This window comes from Vespa mandarinia, chromosome 18, assembly GCF_050613455.1.
Source record: "Vespa mandarinia isolate Hongniang chromosome 18, ASM5061345v1, whole genome shotgun sequence".
Taxonomy (NCBI): Eukaryota; Metazoa; Arthropoda; class Insecta; order Hymenoptera; family Vespidae; genus Vespa; species Vespa mandarinia.
In genome coordinates, this window is record NC_140827.1 from 2575001 (window position 1) to 2602500 (window position 27500).

General features: G+C 37.0%; 1 protein-coding gene across 1 annotated transcript in view; it reads right to left on the bottom strand.

Annotated features, from left to right (window-relative positions):
• The window catches only part of mbo (nuclear pore complex protein Nup88), a 69016-nt gene that overhangs the window by 14508 nt on the left and 27008 nt on the right, over window positions 1-27500 (bottom strand). The window contains exon 2 of the mRNA XM_035874687.2: window positions 1912-2081. Coding sequence (XP_035730580.1) covers window positions 1912-2081 — 170 coding nt within the window. The remainder of the gene's footprint in view (window positions 1-1911; window positions 2082-27500) is intronic.

Genomic DNA, 27500 nt, shown 5'->3' on the forward strand with positions numbered 1-27500 from the left:
CCCTCTCTCCACCCACCCACCCAATCCACCCAGGTCCCTATTCCCTTTTCTTCAACGTTTCACAAGCGTTTAACAGAAATGATTGTGGACGATGAAAATTCTTTCTTCCCCCTCCTCCTCCTCCTGTCCCCGTATTTCTTGGATATCGATATATCTTTTAGATTTTTCTTCTTTTTTTTTTCTTTTTTTTTTTTTTTTTTTTTTTTGGTTAATTAACAATATTTTCAACGAAGCACAAAATAATTTAAATATCTAATTAGAAACGTACGATTGCGATTTTTCCGATAAAATATATATATATATATATATAACACTTGGTTATAAAACTTAATTATAAAATATTCTTGCGAAAGTATTAAAAGGAAACATTGTAATACAGTTGGATCTTACATTTTTCTTCTTTCATTTTTTGTTCTCTTTTTTTTTCTTTCGTTTTCTTCTTCCTCTTCCTTCTTCTTCTTCTTCTTCTTTTTTTTTTTTTTTCTTTTTTTCTCCTTTCTCACGAGCCAAAGATCCTTACAGTTTTTGAGAAAAGTTTCCGTGGGCAATAACGTATAAAAGCCCATTTAGCCTTGTTTAAGCTAGGAAGGAGACATTAAATCCCTGAGATTCTCGTTCTAATGGCCGCGACTCTCTTACAAACTGTTTCGCGGTTTTTTATAATTTGTGCATAGAACGTTGGTACGAGCGTTGGTCTTTTATAAATCTACTCCAAATCTGGTCGACGCCGTTGGAGTTGAGAAAAATCGCTCAAAATATATATATATATATATATACATACAATGATGGGAAAAAAGCAAAAGAAAAAAGAGGGGGGGGGGGAGAGAAAAAAAGGAGAAAAAGAAAAAAAAGAAGAAAAAAAAAAAGAAAAAAAAAAAAAAAAGAAAAAAGAATGAAGTTTTGCCGTAGCAACTGCCGCTCTTAATTTCAACAGTTTTGTTTGCCATCGTTCCCTTTTCTACCCATCTCAGAGAGCAGCAAGCGTTTTCATTCGTTTCCGCAAAAAGTTCGGAATTATGTATTAGCAGGAAGCCGGAGAGAGGTAATGCGTCTATTTTGAATTCAGCTTACTATGAAATTATAATGAAACAGGCGACTCGAGGCAGCCGCTGTGTTTACCGCGTTCTACACTTTGTGAATCCTTACGGACACTCTAGTATCTATTTAATATATATATATATATATATATATATATATATATATATATATATATACATATATATACATATTTCGCTAATTAAGTGGCGAAAAATATATTTTTTAACTTGGGGAAGGGGGGGAAGGGGGGTCATCGTCGAATGCCAAACGAAATGGGGCGATTTTTTTTCGTTCTTTTTTTTTGTTTATATATATATATATATATATATATAAATACGGATCAAAAGATAATCGAATCTTTTTTTGTTACTAATCATAAACTCGATATATTTTCGAGTAAAACGTTGTTATAGAAAGCTCGGTAGGTTTGTGAGATAATGTTACGCAAGACAGTAGTGGCCTAGGCAGGCGGCATGTGTCCTTGATGAGGCGGTTAGTATTCAGCGGTGCTTTCTGCCCTCGGAGAACTTTTGAAAACTAAGCGAGTAAAGCCACCTTAATTCCATAAGAGGGAGGCCAAAACGCGGGGTTCGGGCGTCATCGTAACATCCTCTTAATTACGGGATATTAGGACGCCCACGAGAACTAAGAAGGAGATGAAGAAGGTGAGACGCGACTTTTCTTCCGTCTTACGATTAAACAATTTTAATCTTTTATCCAATGTGTCAATGTATTCTCCATCATTTTTCTTCATTCTTTCATATTTTTAATTTAATAAATTAAACGAAGAGAATTAAGAATTATGAGTTAACGTTAGATCTATGATATACATATTTGATATATATATATATATATATAATTTATAATATTTACGCGCATAAGATGGTATCCTTTCCTCCTTGAAAACCGGTATCTTTACCCCATCGTTTGGGCAACTCCATGACAGCAATTCCAAGATTACCCCATAGAGCAACTTGCGTTACGGTTTCATTGATGAACATATTCATGACCTCGAAGATTGGCGGATCGGTTGGTTGGAGAGTCTGAAAAGAGAAATATTATTAAATCGTTTTAGAAATCTTACGTATTTATTATGGTGCAATTTATTATTACACGATTACATGTGGAGATCGTTTAAAATAATAAAATAATAAAATAACAAAATGACAAAATAAAAGACAACCGATGTAGAATGATTTCCATCAATTCAATTTGCTGTTTACCCTGACGGATTTTCTTCTCTCTCTCTCTCTCTCTCTTTTTTTTTCTTTTTCTTTCTTTCTTTCTGTCTGTACAGTCAAAGTAAGGTATATACAGACATACTTAACACATCTCTATTTTTCTCTCCCTTATTTTTTTTCCCCCCACCCCACGATCTCATTTTTCTTTTTCTTTTTCTTTTTTGTTTTCTCGTTCTCGTCTCTGACGTATCCCGGTACGGATCGTCTATCGATTGAAAAACTTTATAATATGATGCTCCATCCCCCACCGATTTTACTTGTTTGTTTTCTGGTTTGATTTTTATCACGGCCCTTACGGGAAAGAGGCAGGTGTACGAGGCAAAACGTTCACCCAACCCCAATCGGGACGTGGGAGACGCCGTGATTCTTCTTCGGGCGTCTTACTTTCCTTTCTACCATCTTATATACATACATATATATATATATATATATATATATATATATATATCTGTCTATCTCTCTTTTTTTTTTTTTTAGCCTTACCGGGGGTTGCAAGTTCGTCGCAACCCCCTCGATATTTAATTTCGAACTAAGTTCACGAAGAAGGAGAGGAACATCATTACAAGAAGAAGGCATCCCCGCAGGTGGGGTATCGGCGCGTATCAAGAGGTAATTACTTTTTTTCCCAGAGGCGGCTACTAGCTATGCTTTCGGTTTCTTCAGCGTTCGAAATAGTAGGAGGAAGAGTTGGAGAGCTGGAGGAGGAGGAGGAGGAGAAGAAGAAGAAGAAGAAGAAGAAGAAGAAGAAGAAGAAGAAGAAGAAGGAAGAGAAAATAAGGAACATTCCGCATTGAAAAAAAATAAATAAACAGAAAAAAAAGAAAAAAAAAAGAAAAGAAAAGAAAAGAAAATAGGAAACAAAAAGGAAAAGAATCTTTAAAGAAGAAATGAAGGATTCTCTATAGCAAATGCAATATCCACAAATTTGACATTATCACACGAAAGAAACAACGAAGAGGAGTATATCCATGTGTGTGTGTGTGTGTGTGTGTGTGTGTGTGTGTGCGTGTGTTTAATCTCCCAGCGTCCATCGTTTGTCCTCATCTTCGCATCGTCATTTCCCTCTCCCACTCCTCCTCTTCCTCCTCATTCTTCTCATCCTCCTTACTCTCATCCTTATCCTCATCATCATCCTCCGTTACTTCTCCCGTTAGACAAATTCGCTGGAGGGAGTAAAGCTAAGCGCGTTTCGACATCGACGAATGAAAGCTTCGTGCGTTTAAAAAGTTCTTTCCTCATTAAGACGCGCACTCCCTCGGGTCGTTGATGGCATAACGTAACGACGAGTGCACGTTTCTCTACGTATTTCCATCCTCCCTCTCCCTCTCTCTTTCTCTCTCTCTCTCTCTTTCTTCTTGCTTCATCCCTTTTCTCAGTTGTTCCTTCACTTTACCTTCTTCCTCTTCGTCAGACCGTTAGAAACACATTTATTAACGGGAATTCGCCTCCTCTTACACAGCACACGGATAAGACAGACAGACAGAGAGAAAGGGAAAAAGGAAGAAAGAAAGAAAGAAAGAGAGAGAAAGAAAGAGAGAAAGAAAGAGAGAACATCATTCGTTTCTCTCTCTTACTCTTTTACTCCCTCTCCAAACTGTTCGTCTCTCGGACGAGAAGAGCCCTCATTCACTTTGCCCGTTGTCCCGTCCCAGGGAGAAAGAAAAAAGACGTCACATTGTCGACGCCTTATTAATCCAGTAGCGTAGACCGGAGACTGAGTGAGAAAGAGCAAGAGCAAGAGAGATAGATAGAGAGAAATAGAGAGAGAGAGAGAGAGAGAGGGAAAAAAAAAGGAAAAAGAGAAAAAGGAGGGAAGGGAGGTTCCTTCGCTACGCTCGCTCGCGCGGAGTCACAGTCGGCAAAAGTGTCGCGGGGAAGGGTCCTTTGAAGAAATTAAAAGAACAGAGGGTATAATGTGAACACATCCATTCCGTCGTACTCTTCTCCAAGCCTTCCCCTACCTTTACACTCCTCCCCCACCTAGTCCCCCCGCCCTCCTCTCCTCCTACCCTTCGACTTTCTCTTCCCGGACTTTTTCTTTTTCACCATTCACCATTTTACTTGCCTTCTGTCTTTTTATCTCTCTTTATCTCACTCTTTCTCTTCTTCTTCTTCTTCTTCCTTCTTCCTTTCTTTCTTTCTCTCTTTCTTTCTTTCTTTCTTTCTTTCTTTCTTTCTTTCTTTCTTCGTTCTTCGCTCTTCTTATCTCTTTTTCTCTTTCTGCAGTGCAAGGCCAGAACCATTAAGACCGTCGTTCTACGTGCTTTCGCTAAGCACCAGTCGGATAGACATCTCTCGAGCCTTGTCACGGTTTCTTAAAATCCAAAGTATATACTTCCCACTTCCCTTTTTTCGCGATCTCTTCTACTACAGACGCACCCTTTTTATCCGTTGTGTTGCCCTTTTGTTTTGCTTTTTTTCCTCTCTCTCTCTCTCTCTCTCTCTCTCTCTCTCTCTCTCTTTTTTCTTTTTCTTTAAATGTTAAGTGCACGACGGCTTTACCAGCTTGGAATCGTGCGAGAATCATTTCGGTGGTTCTTTGTAAAAATACTTTGCCCCGTTAAAAAGTAGTCTCGTTAGGTGAGGAAGGGGAAAGAGAGGGGGAGGAGGTGGGAATGGGTGGCGGTGGCGAAGACGACTAAGAGTTATATACACGTATAAACATATACCTAAGCATTTTCCAAACACGAGATCGCTGAATCTTTTTTCTTTTTCTTTCTTTTCTTTTTTTTTTTTGAGCTGATGACCCGGGTTAAATAATCTCGACCGTTCTTTTTTTTCCTCTTTTTTTTTTTTCTTTTTTTTTTTTTTTTACATTTATTATTTCTTTCGTGGGAAGCATAAGATTTCTACTTTAACGTTCTCTAAACGTTGAGTGACTAAATGGAGAAAACTTAGAGGACGAAGAAGGGCCGCTTCCGTAAACTCTAATTTATCCGACGGTCATGGAATTAATTAAATTTTAATGATAAGCACGCTTTTGCAAGTTACGAAAAGGGATAAGAAAGGGCAATAAGAGTGGGCAGACTGAGATGAGAGTAGGAATGAATGATAGCTATGGGAGGGGAGTGACTGGTTGGGTGGATGGATAGGTGATGGGTGGGTGGGTGTATAAGTGGGTGGTTACTTGACTGAGGACTGTTGGAAAGAAGAGCTACCAAAAGACATTCTCGTAAAGCGGTAAGGTATCCGGCTCGTATTAGGATGGCAAACGAGGATGTTAGCCAAATAATGCAAAGCAAAAGCCCCGCTGAGATATAGTACGACATTTGTCCATATTAAGGCGATGTCAGCTTGCAATGCTCGCGATCTTTTGTCTAACCGTTGCTCTCACGACCTTTCGCCGTCTTTCTCTTCTTCTATCTCTCTCTCTCTCTCTCTCTCTCTCTCTCTCTCTCTCTCTCTCTCTTTCTTCGCATAAGGCTCTCCGTTCTTCTCACCGTTCGTATTCCACCCCACTCTCGCTATTCCACCCCTATTTACACCTCCTTTCAACCCACCCTTTCAAGCCCGTCCTCGCATCTAAGTCACCGTATATATGCGTGAGTATGTTTTGAAATTATATAGCGGAACATCAGCCGTCGTTAGTCAGGTTCTGCCACATTCTAGCGTTAACTATGTGTACTTTGAGCACCCGTTACATCGCCATTCGTCAGCCGAGAGACCTCGGCGGCGTACGCGTAATTCTCCGTGTTTCGCGTTGCGCACTTGGCTCGTAATAATTTCCTCGGTCCCTGACAAGGCCGGGCTTCAGAAAATTTGTCGAGGACTCGAACAAAAAAAAAAAAAAAAAAAAAAAAAAAGAAAAAAAAAAAAAAAGAAAAAGAAGAGAAAAAAAAAGAAAAAAAAAAAAAGAAAAGAATAAAATACAAAAAAAAAAAAAAGAAAAAAAGAAATAATAATAATAATAATAATAATAATAATAATAATAATAATAATAATAATAATAATAATAATAATAATAATAACAATAATAATAAAAAAAGAGCAACGAAACTAAGAGAGCCCATCGGAGACATCGATATATAATTTCTATCGACTAGAGCTTGTGATCTATAACTTTGAAACGATCGTCATAAGTAATCACGTTTTCTCGTTTCATTTTCAATGGCGTTCGAACGGAGACTTCTTTTCTTTCTTTTTTTTTTCTTTTTTTTTTAATTTTTTTCTTCTCATTCTCATTTTCATTTTTAGCCAAACGAACGATAATCGTACGGGATTGTTAGACAGGGGAAGGATGAGAATGGGGAACACCCGGTATACATGCAGTTTTCGGACGGAACGCGGATCGGAGGGAAGGAGGGAGGGTGAGAGAGAGGGAAAGTGGGAGGAAAGAGAGAGAGAGAGAGAGCCATGCTAGGTGGTCGGCGTCGGTGTAAATTTGCATTGAACGAAATGAGGCGCTATGGGGCATTCCAGTCCGAAGTTAATAGCTTCCCAACGATTAACTGTATCTCCCAACCCACCTTCTCTACCCACTCGTCCTCCCTTCATTCCTCCTTTCCCTCTTTCTCTCTCTCTCTCTCTCTCTTTCTGTCTCTCTCACCCTATCGTTCGTTCTCTGTTTGTCATCCAGGTTCACCCTATCTCGATCTCTCTTTCTCTTATATGCATATTCCCCTTCTTTACCTACTCTGTCGCACGCGCCCAGAAACGTACTTACCTATATCGTCCCTCCTAATAATGTATGTTCCGAAGGTCGCGAAATAACTGACTTAGTCGGAAACAATGATATACCAATGAATAAAGTTGTAATTATTTATCGTAATATATTAAATCGTAAATAACGTTCCTTCTTGATCATTGATCGATCATCATTGAAATAATTTCAATGAAAAGGAAGTTAGGATTGTTAACTGAACGAATTCGTTACGAACGAACGACCCTTGATAAAGCTTGGGTTGAGCCAATAGTTTCTAGGCGCGAGAAAGGCGCCACGGGGGTTATACGGCATAATTTAGTGGACAGTTTGATATACAAACAATCTTTAATGAAATTCTTGGTGTTCATTAATAACGCATTACAGTCTCATGCAGCAGCAGCGACGTCGGTGTCGGGCGTCGGTAGCCAGGAATCCTCTGCAACACCACTCTCTTCCCCTCTTCCTCCCTCCCTCCCTCTCTCTCTCTCTCTCTCTCTCTCTTCTCTATCCCACACCTACACCCCTTCTCTCTATTTTCCTCCTCATACTCTGCCGTTCCCACTCGTACCATCGACCTACACCCTTTATCGTTTCCCCTTTCGACCTACCACCTCCTACTATCCTTCCTAGCTCTCTCACATTGCCTTTTCTATATGCTTTCCAATGGAATGCGTGCACCGTGTGATACCAACGGAATAGACGGCACGCGGTACTTTTATCGAGCATCGATACTTTGCGAGACGTTTATAAACTGAATTTCTTTTTTTTTTCTTTTTCCTTTTATTATTTTTTTCTTTCTTTTTCTCTTTCTCTCTTTCTTTTCTTTTTCTTTTTTTTTTTTCTTTTTCTTACCTCTTTAAATCTGTTACCTGTGATATATACGTTAATGGGCGAGCTTTTTCTTCTTCTCTTTTTTTTTTTTTAGAAGGTAAAAAAAAAAAAAAAAGAATTTCATTGGATCGAAGAAATGAATAATTGATTCAACGCATAATCCTAATCGTGTACATCTCGAAATAATTTTTGTATTGTTTGCGCTTGGTCGTGTTTTACGTCCTTCTGGTTAACACTATGATCTCTCATTTATACAGAATGAATAAATTTTGACTTCAGAAAAAAAAAGAAAAGAAAAGAAAAAATCCACGAATCGTACAATGAGCGAATTGTTTTTAATCGAGCTGAAAATTATCATCTTTGAGCGATACTACATTCAAAATGAACAATTAGGATTAATTTAAGGTTACGTTATTGATACCCATAAATATGATTTTACTCGTCGATATAATACAAAAATACTTTACAATTATATTTTATTACAGACTAATTGAATAATTGAAATAATTATCGTCATTGACGTTTATATTTATTTAATACGCATCTGATATTGAATCCTACTCGTTAATACATATATATATATATATAAATGTCAACGGGTAAAGATTATGATTAATAAATCGACGTAATTAGTACATACATAAGTGAGAAGAACGAGCGACGAATGACAATCGAGTTTTTTTTTTATTAATGTGCCTTACAGAGGCCGCACCCATGAGTCCCTGTGCGACGTCCACGACGATGACCATCAGTCTGATCGTTCGTTTAATCAACGAACCCGCTAACGCGATTAACTTATTGCGTTGTTGTGTACGCGCGTACACGTGAGCCTCGAATCAGCTAGACGACAGAAATGTAATACCCATTATGGTATTTCCTCTCCCCCTCCACCATTCTTCTCTTTCTCTCTCTCTCTCTCTCTTTCTATTTTCTTTCGTTATTCGCACGATCCCTTTTATTTTACTCTATGTTACACCTAACTAACTTGTCACAATATGAGGTGTTGGTATTAACCGAATCATTGGGCGTCGTCGCTCATTTCGATGAGATATTTCTAAATTAATTATTTCCTTTCTATTTGATTGTTAGATACATCTATTTAACCTAAAAAAGAATATGTATATATATATATATATATATATATACATATATATCATACAATACCATACAATATTTGAGCGTTGACACATTACCGACCGGTCTGTTATACTACTTAACTTATACGGGCGACTGTGTTTGATGAGTTAGCATATTCTGAAGTAGACATAAATAATACGGAGTCATATTTTATATCTACCATGGAATAATAGCAAAACGAAGGCGTCAAATGTTAGCACGCATGACAGCGGCACGCACATAAACGTGAACGCTCGCATCCGGTGGAATGGTCCGCAAACTCTGTACAATGTAAAAGATCGGTAGGTAGGGATGGGTAGAGTTAGACTATGGCAATGTGAAGACTATGCCAGATCCCCGGACTCTGACGTGGACATCAGGAACGACGAGGAGTAAGAGGAGGAAAGTTGGTAATGGTAGTGGTAGTGGGTTGATGTTGTGTGTGGTATAGTGGTATTGTAGATACTGACGATGGGTAGTGACCCAGCTAGAATGGAAGGAAACGTTCGAAAGAGGGTAAAGAAGAGAGGAGGAGTGTTTGCGACTTGCGTCGGTGGTGACCGCACGGTGGTGGATACCGGAGGACGATATAGAATTTTAATATAGTGGTTTACGAGCGCGATTGTCCGCCATTTTACGGGCGCTATAGAGCGGCCATTTGAATTCTTAGATCTGCATACTTTGCGGAATTGCGTGGTGTGCTAGTGGGCACCAACATCTCGTAGGATGGTACGAGAAAGGTTGCGGAGGAGGATAGTGAGGCCAGCCAACCCCATCAACGAACGAAGCGCATCGTGCCGAGTAGACTCGCTATCGCGCCCGAGGTTGTTCAAATACCTTGACCGTCTCCCTATATTACGGCTTAATAAAATAATAACGTCGGTGCGAACCGACGGGATGCGATGATGAAAATTGTCCTGGTATACCTTGCGAATCAACAAAAATTATCATCCAAGTGTGATCGATGCCAATGAGTATCTTTCTTTTTCTATTTCTTTTTTGTCTTTTTTTTTTTTTTATCAACCACGTTGATGAAATTCCTTTCTATCTATATAATTACTTACGAGCTGAAATATTCGTCGATATTCTTATAGGTGACGTTAACGTATCGTTGTAAGTTCGTACGTTTCATGACATATAGATAGCCCTATTATCAAACCACAGAACGAAGTAGTTGGTTATTACATCTCGTAAAAGGGAAAGGTCCAGAATCCCATTAGATTATCATAGAATTCGAATTTCTACGAACCGATGGTGGATTATTAATTTTTTTTCTTTCTTCTTTACCTTTTTTTTTCTTTTTTTCTTTTTTCTTTTTTCTTTTTTATTTCTCTATTCATCTCGCATTATTTGTCTCGGTTATTCACGCGCAAACACGTCTCGTCGACTATAATGGAAATATATCCGAGGATTTATATGCGTTTATTCGAAAAAAAGAAAGAAAGAAAAGAAAAAAGAGAGAGAGAGAGAGAAAAGAAAAAAGTCCCCGTCAGTCCTGTACTTTCAACGATTTCTCTATTGGTACATATATTTTTCCATTGTGAAAAAGACGGAAAACAAGAGGATGGAAAAAAAGGAGGGGAAAAAAGAAAGAAAAAAAGAGAAAAAAAAAAAAAAAGAAAAGGGAAAAGAGGAACGAGTTTAACCTTTGGTCGCTGTATCTGTTCCCTTGCGATTCGAAATTAATGATTCTGGGGTCTCTCATTTGGTATACCTTAATCAGACTAGGAGCCCTTTAGGCATCCGTAATCGTCCGAACGCGAGTACCCCGTAGTACGACGATACTCTACCTTCCTTTTCCTTCTCTCCCTCTATCTTTGGCTACCTCTTGTCCGTCTCTCTCTCTCTCTCTCTCTTCTTTACTCTCTTTTACTCTCTTCCTCGTCCGCGATATAAGCCGTATCAGTTATAATTTACAATGTTATGGCGATTTTATGTATATCTTGCCGCGGCCGTACTCCCCACACAGCGCCGAGAAGTATTATTTAAATTAAACGAGGCTAAACTAAGCGAAGCAGGGGTATCGAAGTGCCAGAGAGAGAGAGAGAGAGAGAGAGAGAGAGAGAGAGAGAGAGAGAGAGAAAGTGAGATAGATAGATAGATAGATAGAAAGAGAGAGAGGGAGAGAGAGAGGTGCCGCGGTGGTATGCAAATTATTATCGCGGGGCGATAATTTAAATGCATATTTCGCCTCCTATATCATTTTATTATTGCCAGCGAAGTTAAGTCGGTCCGTGGGCCAACGTTTACGAGGACGTTGGTGAGACACTCTCTTTCTCCTTGTCTTGGGAAGAGAGATGACGGCTGGTGTTGGTTACCTCGTACATACACCCCTCCTCCCATCCCTTCCTGCCCTTCCACTCCCACTCGTGCTTTTCCCCCGTATTAGAAACGCTATCGAAGCGTTTTCTTCGTATAATCCTCATTGTTACCGGGCCACGAGGATCATAATATTCTGTTGGATAATGGCCAACAGGGAGAATTAATAATGGGGAACTAATTGTGTAGGAACGCGTAGGAAGTGCCAGCTCATCCACCTTTGGCTAAATGTCCCTCTAAGAGATGTCCAGTGTTTCTTGATCGATTAATTTTGTTCCCTTGTTTCTTCGTTGAAAAAGAAATCTTTGTTTTCGATAAAGTCATCGTCTATTTTCTTTTTTATTTCTTTTTTCCTCCCCTTTAGTTAAACGCGCGTCTTCTACTCCTCCTCATCTTCTTCATTTTTTTTTTCCTTTTTTTTTTGTTTTTTTTTTCTTCCTTCTATTTGTTTGCTTTCTTTTATTTTGATTTGATTTGTTTAACTTTGGTTAATTTTACATTATTTTCATTTAACACGAAGACAGATTCTTGTTAGAAGGGAACGCTGATTATCCACCGGAAACGGAATTAAAGACGCACGCCGGTGGTTTTTGTCGGGGACGATTTAAATTTTCGACTTAGAAATTCTACGAAGGAAATAACCTACTACGTCCGCCGTTGTTTCTCAACGGGACGGGACGGGACGGGACGGGACGGGACGGTATGGTATGGTATGGTATGGTATGGTACAGTACGGTACGGGACGCATTTAATCTCGATTTACATTTCACGGTAGGGAAAATCGTATGTAGGAAAAGGTTGGAGAACGGTGACTAGAAGAGAAGGTCTACGAAGGTGAGGTTTTGCATGGCCGGAAGATACGCACTGGTAGTGGATTCAAGTCGTACTTTTTAAGATTCGGAGAAGGAAAATATTAACCTATCTACATACATACATACATACATACATATATATACATAGATATATACGTATTGGTAATACATATCACAATCGCAATGTGAATTGGCACAATGGCAAACGGCATTATAGTAGACAATGTGAATACGTTTAAAGAGTCTCGAATATACCTCTAACAACGTTCCAATGTTTCACGAACGTTTTCCCCCTCGTACTTTCTCGAAACGACGAAGAAGGGTTAAAACCTGCTGGGCAGTATTTTAATTCTCAACCGTTATCGCGTAACGCGCCGCCGCCGCCGCCACCACCACCACCACCACCACCACCAACACCAACACTACCGCCGTCGTCGTCGTCGTCGTCGTCGTCGTCGTCGCCACCACCGCCACCGTTGCCTGGCTCGGGTCAGTAGCGAAAGATACATGTAAGTTGACCCCGCCCCTCGAGACCTTTCTGGACGCTTATGAATATTAATTCCGCCCCATCTGTGTGAGCCACCTACTTCCTCCCTATCCGAAAGCAAACCCCCGACAGGAACAAATTAGATCTTTCCTTCCATACATTTCGCTTTTATTCGCGCGACACTCCTCTTGGAACCATCACGCGGATCCTACCAGCCGTTATCCTTTTTCGTTCGTTCTTTCTTTCTTTCTTTCCTTTTTGTTTCTTTTTATTTTTTTTTTTTTTATCTTTTCTCTCTCTTTTTTTTTTTTCTTTCCTACCACCATTCCATCCTATCTCATCTCGTGAAATCTGTTTCTGACAGTGCCGCTAACGCAATGTCCATTCATCGCCTCTCTCTCTCTTTTCTCATGATTTAGAATAATGAATATTTTCTTTCAGAACCGTTCACTTGACTCTCTGTCCCTTTTTTTTTTTCTTTCATCCCACCACCAATCCTACCCTCGTCTCCTTTCCCCCCCCCAGCCCCACCCACTTCTTCCCGCTGTCCCAATGAAATTCATTATGTCACGTTTGCACGATATAACTTATATACTTGTTACTCGTTAGATACGAGATATACCCTATTACTCTGTCTCGATAATAATCTAACGAGGATTAGGTGTACCTACGTGATATCAAAATACGTGTTGAAAATGCGCATTTTGTACTCCCAACTCGCACGGACGAGTTTATCCGAACGTTCGTATCTTTACGTATGTATGTATGTATGTATGTATGTATGTATGTATGTATGTATGTATGTATGTATATATGTATGTTGGAAAAGCCGTGGGACCCTTGATATTTCCTAGAACGAGTTAGTTTCCAAGTAGCGAGACTATCCTTGATTTCGAAGGGTGCGTGTTTCACGGGCACATACGTAACCCTTTGTAATACAAACGTTCAGGTAGAATACCAATATGCGTTAGAGCATGAGTGCGCCCGCGCGTGCGCGCTCACTCTCTCTCTTTCTCTCTCTTTCTCTCTCTCTTTCACATTTCACAATAGAGGGAACGACGAGGTATGCAAGATTTTACTCCGTGAGCACACGCGAGAGGATTTGCTTGAAGAAGAAGAAGACAGGAGAAAGAGAGAAAGAGGTGATGATGGTGGAAGGAGGTGTGGGTGATGGGGGTGGTGAGGATAGAGGGAGAAGGAGGAGGACTACTATTCTACAAATAGATATAATTTCCCTTGAATCTGGCAATCTCGTAGGTACGAATATAACCAGGAGTTAAAACCGCAGCACGAGGTGTCGTATCTTATACCACCTTCCTTTACCACGTTCGTTCACCTTCCTAATCCTAGGCACCCTACATGCACGGGTTCCAAACCCGTAGAATCTTATTATCAGCCTACGTTTCATTTCGAGATACAAGGAAGGGAAATTTCATGAATTGTTGTGTATAACCATTGTAAGTAAAGATCGTAAAATTGGGTCTCGTTGGATCTAAGATTAACGTTGGTAAGATTGAATGTACGAACGAAACTCCAAGAACTAATTTACATCTTTTAGTGGATTCAAAAAAAAAAAAAAAAAAAAAAAAATAAAAAAAATTATATATCGTCGAATTTTGGGCCAAATTTTTCAAACCACAAACCCTTTCATTATTCGTCGTTAAACGGGACAAGGGCTTTCTTTTTTTCCCTCCCCTTTCTTTCCTTCTTATCCTCTTCATTATGGCTTAATCATTATTACGAAATATCTAGGTACTTATTTTATCAATATTAAATGAAGCACCTCTCTCTCTCTCTCTCTCTCTCTCTCTCTCTCTCTCTCTCTCTCTCTTTCTTTTTCTGTCTCCTAAGATTCTTTTACGACATTGATGTAACTTAGTTCTTCTACCTCGTGGATACGTCAAGTGAGTAAAAGTGTAACTCTCTCTCTCTCTCTCTCTCTCTCTCCAAGAGAACTTCTCGTATCTTACATTTCAAGAGACCATAGTAGTAGTAGTAGTAGTAGTAGTAGTAGTAGTAGTAGTAGCAGCAGTATTTTCCATAGATACGCGAACACCGTGCACGACGTTTCGCTGTTTCGGTTTGCCTTAATGGATTTCGCTGTATAATTGTAAAATATCTCGTCTAGCTCCACATGCGCGTGCATTTACGAGCGGACACGTGCGGATCCTTCCTCACGATCTCGGCGTTAATTTCGCGCGCTCGCTCGCTCTTTCGCGTTTTAATAGATAACTTTCTAAGCAACTACTCGCCTTTCACGACTCTCAAGATATAACTTATATATATATATATATATATATATATTAAAAAAAAATGACTCGTCCAAGAATGATTTTCCTCTTTGTCTTTTTTAAGGAAACATTTTCTTTTTCATTTTTTCCTTCTTCTTCTTTATGATCAAGTTCAAAATACGTAGGAACAGACCTTTTTTTCTTTCTTTCTTTCTTTTTTTTTTTTTTAAAAAGCTCGCCAATGACCACTGATTTTCGAATAATATATTTCAATTAATACTACGGAGTAGATCTTGTAGAATGATACGCGACATGTCTTTTTTTTTCCCTTTTTTTCTTTTCTTTTTTTTTTTTTGTGGAAAGCACTAATTAGAGTTTCGTGATCAACGAGAGAGGTATGTACGATAAGAGAGAGAGAGAAAGGAGAGAGAGAGATAGAGAGAGATAGAGAAAGAGAGTACAGAGAACTGATAAAATATTGAAGACATTGATTCATCTGTTCGAGCTTATGTTGCAGGTACATACGCGAACGCAAATACGCGGAATGCTCGTTGCATCGTTGAAAAATCGTCGGGGGGAGTAACGCATGACCCGTTAAGTATGGGCTCCACTGAAAAATAACCTGGCAAATTGAATGGAGGCGACACAGACTGTGAGAGAGAGATAGAGATAGATATATATATATATACATAGAGAGAGAGAGAGAGAGAGAGAGAGAGAGAGAGAGAGAGAGAGAGAGAGAGAGAGAGAGAGAGAGAGAGAGAGAGAGAGAGAGAGAGAGTGAGAGCGAAGGGCGTACCGTAGGATGTAGAGGGAAGAGGACGAAGAAGGGGAAGGGCTACGGGGTAACGGGTAGGAGGGTGTGCGGGAAAGGATGGTTGGGGTTCTGATGGCCGGAGTAAAAATTCGGCATTGGGGATGACCATAGTGAGGAGACATTGTACTTGTCGCCCTACTCGCATGACGAATATGGCTTTTGTAATTAGAAAATATGCCCTCGGCCGTGTCTCTATATCGAAGACTTCGTTCGGTTCTACCTTTGGTTGCGTTTCCGAGTACGGCGAAAAAAAAAAAAAAGGAGACAAAAAACGAAAAAGAGAAAAAAAAAAGAAAAAAAAAAAGAAGGAAACAAAAAAAAACAAAAAAAAAAAAAAGAAAAAGAAACAAACAAACAAAAAAAAAATAAACCGAACGAGTAGAAAAATATTTGACACGAGTTAGCTCTTTGCGTTACCTATTTACGACTATTTACAATATTGAAATGAACGAACGTTCTACGTTGGTTGCAATATAAAATTCGATCGTGAAAGAGAGAGAGAGAGAGAGAGAGAGAGAGAGAGAGAGAGAGAGAAACGCATAACAATGCAAAAACAAAAACAAAAAAGAAAGCATGGACGAGGATGAAAAAAAAAAAAAATAATGTAGAATATGAATGGAAGAGAGGTGGTGGGGTTGGTTTGGTCGGTCGGTTGGTTGGTTGGTTGGTTGGTTGAGGGGTTGAGGGTTAAAGTCTGTACGGGTTAAAGAGAGGCAACATCAAACATTAAACATAATGACTCTCGACAAGAATGTTATCCCCACTCCATCCATCCCCCCCCGACCTCGATCCTCTTCATCCCCCTCCCTCCCCTCCCCACTATTCCGACGTTACGTTATAGCGGTATAAGGGAAAAGTAGCTATTTGCCATATTATTACGCGCGTTTGATGCGACGACGTGTGGAAACGACATGCGCGTGCTTTCTCTCTTCCACCATTACTCTTGGACCACGGAGAAGGAAAATCTTCCCTTATACCGTGTGGACTAAGCGCGCTCACCTAATGGGACCCGATTTAGAATATAAATTATCAGTGATACGTATTCTCGCGAAGGTATTCCCTCGTATCTCTCGTTCTCTCTGCTTTCTTTGAAATTCCATAGCGATGATTCCTGACCCTGTTGGAGAAAGAACTTGAACAAGGCTGATGGTCTCTTTCTCTCTCTCTCTCTCTATCTCTCGTCTTATTTCTTTTTATTTATTTATTTATTTATTTATTTCTTTCTTTCTTTTTTTGCTGTTCTTTTTTCTTTTTTTAAGAAAATATTTCTGAGAAACCCTATGCGAACGAAGCCTAAATATTATATATGTATATATATGTGTGTGTGTGTATGTGTGTGTGTGTGTGTAGAGATGTTTCTTGAGAAAGAAAAAAAGAAAAAAAGAAAAAAAGAAAAAAAGAAGGTTAAGAAGGTAGGTAAGGGATAAAACGCGATTCTTCGCGTGAAAAATGTCGGGCTCGAATATTGGTTATTTTCTTTTGCCAGTTAAGATGGCTTTCCTCTTTCGCACTTTTCTATCTTTCTTTTTCTCTCCCTTCTTTTTTTTTCTTTTTTTTTTTCTTTCTCTCTCCTTTTTCTTCCTTTGCCACGAGACGAGAGAAGAGAAGAGAGATTGAAAGATATCGCGTATTCACGTATTCCGGCCGATCAAATGGGCCAGAGGGTATCAACCATTTGTCAGGCTGTCGCGAAAAGAGAGTAGAGCTTTCCGAAAACAAATGGCCGGGCTATCGGAGTGGCTTCCCTTAAATTTGAAATCGGATTGCTCGCTCAATTTATTGCATTATCATATTCAAAATTTACCTATTTTTGCCTAGCCACGGCACCATTTTTCTTTATTACCCCATACTCACGTCGTATATATATATATATATATATATATTCTTCGATTCGAGACAATTCTTTTTTGTCCTTTTTTTTTCCTCTGTTTTTTTTTTCTTTTTCTCTTTTTCTGTTTACTACCATTCTCGCTGAAAATAAGTAGCGAATGTGATGACAAGTCACTAAGCGATACGATTTCGAAGGAGCAAAAAGAGAGAAGAGAAAAGAAAAAGAAGAAGAAAGAAAAAGAGAAAAAAAAACGAGAAAGAGAGAGAGAAAGAGAGAGAGAGAGAGAGAGAGAGAGAAAACTATCATCCGATGATATCAATCGTTCCTTTCAAAGGAACTTTCTTAACGACGTGATATTAACTTACAGGAAATAACTCGATGAGTCCTGTATAAGAGATCATTATGGTATATATCGGTATATATAGGTAATAAATAGTAGCCATTCGTAAAAACAAGATGGCCAGGCGGAACGTTAAGTTCTGCCAGAAACGACGTCCTGCGTCCCAACCCGAGTGTCCTACTACTGTTTTTTGCTATCGATAATAAATTACCCATTGCGATATTTCTTATTGTTAGCGGGGTGCTAGTGACTGCGTCTGAGGGCTTTGATCGGTATGTACCTATATGTATATATATTATATATAGTATATAGAAGCTCAGTGTCGCAGTCGTTAATCAAAAATATATACACACACACACACACACACACACATATATATATATATATACAGAAGGAGGCTGTATCTTACCCCACGATGCTAAATTTTTTTCTCACCCTCCCACCTCCTCCTCCTTTTCACCCACTCGTAATTTCTAATAAAGATAAAACTTTTATCACACGATCCACTTTAAATCTCCTCTCTTTCTTCTTTTCTTTATTTCTTTTTTTTTTCCCCTATTAACTATAACGCTTAAGAAAAGAATGATCGATAGAAATTACTCGACGATCGACTTAGCTCAGTATATTTCCCCCCTCTCACCCCCTCTCTTTCTACGATCCCACACCCTTTCATTCATATCCCATAACAAAATGATTTCATTCTGAGACGTCGTTATCAACGAATTATGTAAAATTGGCCGATGGCATTAAAATGTTCTATTAAAGATCGTGGAAAGGATCGGCGTTGCATTTTCCGTGTCATAAAGATCGGATATTAGAAAAAATTATTCAGGGGATAATTTAAATTGAGTCGTAGATCTTATCCGATGGGAGGATGAGAGAGACAGAGAGAGACAGAGAGAGAGAGAGAGAGAGAGAGAGAGAGAGAGAGAGAGAAAAATAATAATCTACGACGACGACGACGCCTCGAATATCTAATCGAATAATTCAAGCGCGTTTTTGTATTAAGTGCCGTAGAAAAAAAAAAAAAAAAAGAAGAAGAAAGAAAGAAATAAAAAGAGAAAAAAAGAATGAAAAAAAGAAAAAGAGAAAAGGAAAGAGAGCAAAAAAAAAGAAGAAGAAGAAGAAGGAAAAGAATAAGAGAGAAAAAGTAAGGAGATATAAATTATATACAGATAGGTAATATAATTTAAATTGCGCATCCCTTCGTTCGATATCTTCAGACAGGAAAAAGAGAGGAGGAGGAGGAGAAGGAGGAATATATATATATATATATATATAAGAGAGAGAGAGAGAGAGAGAGAGCGAGAGAGAGAGAGAGAAGATCGTTGGGAAACGTGCGTCATAAAATTCAAATCAGATTCGGTCTTCGCGAGTATCTTCGTCGCTCATATAATCGCAAAAATTGCCATTTGCGCCTGGCGATTGGCTGTCAACCGGAATTAATATCGGCAGTTTGCGATGCCGAAAGGAAAGCTTTTTTTCTTTCTTTCTTTCTTTTTTTTTTGTCTCTTTTTCTTTTTCTTTTTTATCTTTTATAATACACGAGATTGGGATATACATACATGTATCGATTATAAATTATTGGCCATTTATATCAGTCTCGTTTCTAATTGGCGTTCATCGTTCGTTCATACGGATAATATCTCTCATACGTTAATTATTAATCTTAGACTAATTATAATCATAATTGAGAGAAAAAGGAGAAAATTGAAAAATTATTCAATAACGATAATTTATCAATTCTAAAAACTTAATAAATTCTCTTACATATTTTGTACGTGAAAATTCATGATCTCGTAAATTTCATAAATATTTTACACACAAAATCATGAAACTTTTTTTTTTTAAATATACATACATACATATATATATATATATATATATATTTTTTTTTTCTTCTTTCTAACAATTTCAAGAAAATTCGAATAGGCCTTTAATTTATATCGAACAATCAGTAAATATGATTATATAAATAGAATATGATCGATATCGATCAAATAAGATATTAACCTGACCGACTGTTCTGTTATCTTTTATGATTATTAGGGGAAAAGAAAAAAAAAAAAAAAAAAAAAAAAAGAAAAAGAAAAGAAAAAAAAAATAATAAAAATAAATAAAAAGAAAATTATCAGTACGGATATTTCGCGAACATTACCGAATTGTCACACGTGAGATAAATCTATCAATCCACCGGTATGACGTTATAATACAAGGAGATCGGATACGTTATTACGCATGATGTATGGTACTTGACCCTCTCCTTGGTGTGTAAGGCGACACAATAACTTTTTCTCTTCTTCCAACGGAATTTCGTGCTCCGTATATTGATGCGGCTTGTCCTTTACTCCCTCATGTAAAGCCGAAGACGAGACACGTGGGCAGAGTAGAAAAATGTTTCTTACCCCATATAGAGTTTGCTCACTCGTTTCATCTCTCTCTCTCTCTCTCTCTCTCTCCCTCTCTCTGTTTCTCTCTTTCTCTTTCATTGCTTAAAGAAATTCTCTTTCTCTTTCTCATCCCTCCTGGTATTCGGATATTTGGAATGATATCGTACACGTCGATTCACCAACGGATGTCGCTTGATGAATCGAAGAAATCGTGATACCAGAGATACTAAACTAGAGATCTATCTAATATATATATATATATTAGATATAGAAACCTGAACTATAGTATAGAGGGAAAAGTGACGAATGATGTTAGAAATGACAATGTGTGGTAATAAAAAAAACATTATTCTTATAGGGATAATAGGATATCGGGATGAAACGATAAAGAGAAATCATTTTTTATCATTACTATATTAATCTATTATTGGTTATGAATTTTTTTCTTTTTCTTTTTTTGTCTTTGTTTTTCTTTTTCTTTTTCCTTTTTTTCTTTTTTTTTTTTTTTTTGGTTTTTTGTTTCTCTCCTTTCTTCTTTTTTTTTCCTTACGAATTTTGACGCGGATCTTAGGATCAATGAAGAATATAATAAAATGTATAAACAGCAGACATTAGTTCGATTATTTTTATTTATCTTTTTTCTTTTCTTTTTCTTTTCGTTTTTTTTTTTTTTTTTTTTTTTTATACGTTCGTAAGAGAATTGCTTCGATATGGGCGTTTAGTTTTGAGGTAAATCAAGAGAACTGACGGGATTATATTAAATGCGATTTGAAATGTGAACTTTGTAATCTCTGGGGAAATATTGTATCAAAAAAAAAAAAAAAAAAAAAAAAAAGAAAAAAAAAAAAAAAAAAAACGTACGCTAATCGTGGCATTCCTACAAAACGACATTACATTACAGATAATATTTTAAAAAGTAAATAATTAATTAAATGATATTAATAATACCGTTAAAAATAATATTACGAAGCAAAAGCAAAAATAAATAAATAATATTTTAAGAATAAATATTCTACAATATTGTCAGAGTATTCGATTTAATTATTCAAAATATTAAATTAACGTAGTAATAAAGAAATCTGTAATTTATAATATTAAATGTAATTAAATAAAATTGCAAATATTTGCGGGAGCGAGAACTTGACAATTATTTTTTTTTTTCTTTTTTATCACAAAATAGCATTTATTTTATTATATATAAAAATGAAGAAGAAAAAAAAGAAAAAAAAAAAGAAAAGAAAAAAAAAAAAAAAAAAAAAAAAGAAAAAGAAAAGAAAAATGTCCTCTATACTTTCTTTCCATTCAAATCCTCAATTATTTCGCTAGCAATGATTCATCGCGAAGTCGAAGTTTAACTACTTTAATATATACTTCAAGGACGATTTCTCTCTCTCTCTCTCTCTCTCTTTCTCTCTCTCTCTCTCTCTCTCTCTCTCCCTTTCTCTCTGTTTTCTGGCCCGTTGCCCCTTTGAGGTTCGATCTTCCATCGCATTAAGCCCTTTCCATCGGACTCAAACTCTCTCCCACCCTCTTCGTTCACTTTCTTTCTCCCTTTTCTTTTCTTTTCCTTTCCTTTCTTATACCATTCCAAAGTATGGCAAAACTCTGAGATGCTAATGGTTTAATTGAATTCCGATTATCCAAAGACATTTTCTTCCCTCTTGCGTTAGGTAACCTTCAACGATTTTGTTGTGCTATGAATCAAAAGCAGAACGCGTCTGCGAGTGACGTAATTATTGAGATCTCGATTTTGGGAGAAATGCAAAGGTACATACATATATATATATATATATTATTCTCTTCCCTTCTCTATTCTGCCACAGACGAATGGCAGTCGTATTAAAATATTAATGACCTCTCGTATCGGAAACAGACTTCGGAGGTACGATAACGTAAAGGATCACCCTCTGCAATTTCCTTCTCATAAATCACTGTCCTAGGATCGATTTTTTGTCCTTCGACCTAACCAATCGAATCTTTCATTCTTCTTCAAGATTCCTATTGTAAAGAATATACATATATATATATATATCTCCTAGACGAATTTATTCCATTGTCATACTTTTTATTTTTTTTTATTTTTTTATTAATGAATAAAATCGGAACAATCAACGGATGATAATAATAACGTGTCTTTGCTTACGGGACACGTGTATATGTATTCTATTATCTGAAAAAAGAATACACACGCATACACACATATATATATATATATATGTGTGCACATATATACATATATATATATGTGTGTGTATATGTGTATGTATGTATTCTCGGAAGATTCAGAAGAGAGGGTGTGAATTGGCCGTTGCCGTGAGCTGTCAAATGGATGGTGCAGTATGGCATATGGGTCCGATATCGAGAAAGGATCACCTGTTGCATCGAGAACGATGGGGTTGGGGCTACGAGGATTACGGTTCGAAGGCTATTCAGAAGTTCAGGGTAGAAACCGACCCCTCGATTGGTCGTGTAGTGGCCAGCGCACGAGTAACTATATATATATACATATATATATAAAGGGATATATATATATATATATATCTTTGCTTCGTAAGTTCCATAGTCGGAGGAGTGCCTTTAGTTTCACCTTCTGTTAAAATACAGAAATCACTTTAGAAAGGGATAGCCCTTTGCTGAGACATAACGTCTTAAGGGATTTTATGATTTCAATCGTTTATAAAATTAATGTTACCCTTAAACCATAAGATCACTCATAAAGTTTTCTATTTCTCTTTTTCCTTTTTTCAGAATTTTTCAACGTTGCTTGGGACGGAATGAACATTTTTTTTTCTCTTTTTCTTTTTATAAAAATTAATTGAAAAAAAAAGAAGCATATACTTGAACGAGTACAACGGGGCATTTGTGAGGCGTTGAACGATAAATAAAATTAAAAGAAAAATAAATAAATAAATATATATATAAAAAAAAAAAGGGAAATATGGCAAGATAATTGTACGTACTCTAAGAGATCATTAAGACAATCGTAAACATTATATTTCTTACAAAGTTAGCCCTCTACGGAATCCCTATTTCTTATTTGCACGAAATAAATAATCGAGTTAACCGCATTATTCGATTTATTTCTACGTGATAAGTAAAATTGATTTAATTAATCAAAAGACACGGGGATCATTCTCGTTACGTGAAAACGTCAAATAGGAAGGAAATAGCCTCCAGGGGTAGAGAGTGGGATAGAGTGGAAAGGAGACGATCAAGAGCGGCGTGTCAATCCCATACCACTGGGTTCCTCTGACGAAATAAAAGGTAGTAGTAGATCCGTACGAGGTAACCCTCGGAAGCCGGTTGAATTCCTGCGGGATTGTACGACTAGCGACTGTGGAATACTTTATAAAGGCATTGTCGGAGATAACGAGAAATATTATTCGAAAAAAGGAAAAAAGGAAAAAAGGAAAAAAAGAAAAAAAAAAAAAAAAAAAACAGGAAAAAAAAAAGGAAAGAAAAATTAATACCGCGAGTTCGATCGATCGATCCTCTTTCATTCGACACAATCGCAGATTTATTTAAACAATTTCTGCGCGTGCACGTATTTCTTTCATTTACTTATTTATTTTCATTTTCCTTTATATACTCACGCACATGGAATAACGTAAAAAGAAAAAAAAAAAAAAAAAACAGAAAAAAAAAAAAAAAAAAAAAATATAAAACATCATCACAGATTATTCGACGATGATAAACGTCCTCGTAAAAGGAGACATTTTAACGATCGATAAGATTGTGAATTTGTTATTGATTGGCAAACGAACGAATAAGAAAAAGCTGTCAGAATGAAAGAAATTCCAATAAGAAGAAGGTGGAGACAGGAATGGAATATAGGAGTGGGATGAGTGAGGGGTGATTTGAGGGAGGAAAGAAACGAGCCCATTTTGATAATGGGATCCTATATGGAAGGCAACGTTACCTTACGAAGCTTCTCCATAGGGATTTGGCGAACCATCGTCGCCGGATCACTGAGAAAACCGGGGAATGTCTAGTTACGTACGTGTGAGTTCAGTAAAACACACACACACACACATATATATATATATATTCGCGTGTAAATGTAACCTGTCTTTTTTCAAAGGAAACGCTTTTCCTCTTTGGGTTATCGAGTTGTGTTGGATTCGCAGAAGAAAAATCGTTGCTGAGCCAGAGTCTGTCCATTTCTTATGTCCAATCGTCTAACCATAATATTCCCGTTTATTATATTGTTCGACTTTCTCGATATATATATATATATATATATATATATATATATATATATGCATATATCATAGGGTATATATTTCGTGAATCTCTATTTAAGTAGAAAGAAATGAACGCGAGAGAAATTCAATTGGAATATTTAAAAGATCGCGACTAAAGGAAACTACGTAAGGTGAAGCCTTTTCATTAAGCACGCTTCATTCGACCGTAGCAGTCGTTAACACTCATTCCTTCGAAAGAAAGAAAAAGAGAGATAGATAGATAGAGAAAAAGAATAAGAGAGAGAGAGAGAGAGCCAAAATAAAAGTTAGTCCTGCATGGCATTGCGGTTTACACTGAACCTTCTGGCTGTCTAACAGGGTGAGTGAGTGAGAGAGAAAAAGACAAAGAGAGAGAGAGAGAGAGAGAGAGAGAGAAAGAGAGAGAGGTTAATTTTAACGAATTCAACGAAGCAAGAGAGGTCGGAGTTTAACAGGATAAGCTAATTGTGGGGTATTGGCTAAGAAGTCGAGAGAAATGAGAAAGAGAGGAAGAAACCGTGGCAAGGGGGTTGGAAGGGTAGGGGATGGAGAGGGTGAGACGAAGGAATGGTATAGAGGTCTACTCTCTTCTTCACGATCCTCTCTAGTCGAGGATCGTTAGCAGACGGCAAGCGACCGGAATCACAATGCAGTTTCTTACAAGAGTTAGATACTAACACAGGTCACCTTATCCTTTTACTATTTTCCAAAAGAGGGGGAAAAACACACCAGGTGGGGTTCTTCGATCCTCAACGAGACAAAATTTAAGAAATTTAAGACGCGTGAGGATGCCTTCGTCATCTATCGTGACATTTAAAAATAAAATTAACAAAGTCGAAATTAAATTTTTTCTCTTTAAAGAAAAAAAAAAAAAAAAAAAAAAAGAAAAATTAAATCGTTCTATCGTATTATTATTATTATTATTATTATTATTATTATTATTATTATTATTATTATTATTATTATTATTATGAATATTATTACTACGAAGGACAACTTTTTCTTCTTTTTCTTCCTTTTTTTTTTTTCTTTTTTATTAATTAAATAATAAAAATCGAAAGATATTTTCAATTAGATGAACGAATCGATATATGTATGTGTATATATGTATGTGTGTGTGTGTGTGTGTGTGTGTGTGTGTGTGATATTAATACCTTCAGATACATTTTAATTATGAAAAATTGTCGATGAAATAGCAAGCATTGAATTTGTCCTTTGAAAAAATATTTAAACAATATGTCATAATGATTCGTGATATTAATTATTGTTATTAGACAAGTAATATGTAAAATATGATATTAATATTTGCCGTGAGATACAATGTATTAGAAATTTTTAAATAAATTAATTATTGTAATGATAACTTTAATCACATACGGTATTAATATTTTAATGTGAAATTAAGGTGTTAATAATTTCGAAACTTGGTATCAATTTTTAATACTGACATTTCTTAAATCGATAAAAAATATCGAAAAGTATTACAGACAGAATTAATAATACTTTGATAATCTCACGATGAGTATCGATTTGACACTTTAAAAAATTTATCAAAAACTAACGAAAGTTATAACGGATAATAAAAGATCAAAAAAAAAAAAAAAAAAAGTAAATTTCATTAAAAAAAAATTTGTTTTTTAAACAAAAAAATCATCGATAAGATTTTCATAATATTTACGTAAGATTTGATATACAATGAAAAATTATCTTCGTCGTCGACGAACACCCATCCATCCAGCAAGATTAATATACACGAATTTTTTTTTTTTGGATTTCTCGAATTTCCCAATAATCGCATAGAGAAAAGAATCTCACATCTTCTAAATGATCAAAGTGGAATAGTACCGAAATAAGGGAACTAACAGGGAAGGGGAATGGTCTACCTCGATCGTCGCTTTATACTCGAGGGCTTAGATTAAGTCCTCTGAGAAAAATCTATCCGCGCGTTTCCTCGAAGACGTATCTTCTACTACTAAGTTAGGGTGGAAAAGAGGTGGGGAGGAGGGAGGAGGAGAAGAAGAAGAAGAAGAAGGAGGAAAGAAAGCCGGCAATATGGCCGGCTCGTTGTCCTCGCTCGAATTTCTCCTTGGCGATATCCTCCGGGATGTATTTTTTTTTCTTTCGCTTTCTTTCTTTTTCCTTTTTTTTTTTTTATCCTTTCTCCTTTTCTTCTCTTCTCTTCTCTTTCTCTCCTTTCTTTTTTCTTTGTCTCTTCTTCTTCTTTTTTTTTTCTTTTTTTTTTTTTTTGACGGACAAAGATAGGAAATAGAAAAGGACAGAAGGTAGAAGAGCTCAGATCAGAGGGTTCAAAAAAAGAGAGATAGATAGAGAGAGAGAGAGAGAGAGAGAGGAAGAAAGAAAGAAGCTTCAGCTGAACGTGTCGCGTCGGTAGATAGGTAGAGGTAACTCAATTTAGATCGAGTGCCGAGCATTTGTTGCAGATCCTCCTCGGCTCTGAGTTACGAGACGCGCCGGTACCTTTCACAGCAACAACGTGCCAAACCCTCCCAAAAGCGTTTTTATTTCCTATTATTTATCTGGGATAAGTAAGTCAGATGTGGCTCCGGTTCGGTCCCTCTCAACTAACCTAACAACTTCTTATCCTAACTCCTTTATCGATGCCCCACAATTGTCCTTGATGGAGAAATATATGTTGGATGAATTATTTTAGAATTGATGAATTAAATCGTCGAATCGATTTAATCCGATCGTCGTCATTTTAAACAAAAGGCCATAAGTTATTAACAACGGTATATGTATAATAATAAATATTATTATTATTATTATTATTATTATTATAATATCAATCTCTCGCATGAAATATTGTCTCGGGTTTTAATAAACTTTAAAACAATTCTTATATCTTGAATGGTGGTTAAATAAAAGAATGAACGGATCTCGTGTAATTCATTTTCAGGAGGACGATGAAAGAGATTAATTACTATCAACGAATGATTCAACGAGTACACGTTTGCTTTTTATCGGTACGAATTAACGCGCATAAGCGAATTTGAAAGTTAACAGCCGACAAGGTCGACAAGACGACGAGGACGACGACAATGACAACGAGAACGAGAACGACAACGAGAACGACAACGACGAGGACGAGGACGAGGACGAGGACGAGGACGACGATGCATAATAATCATTATGAGCCGCAAATGCGAGTATTCTCGAGACCG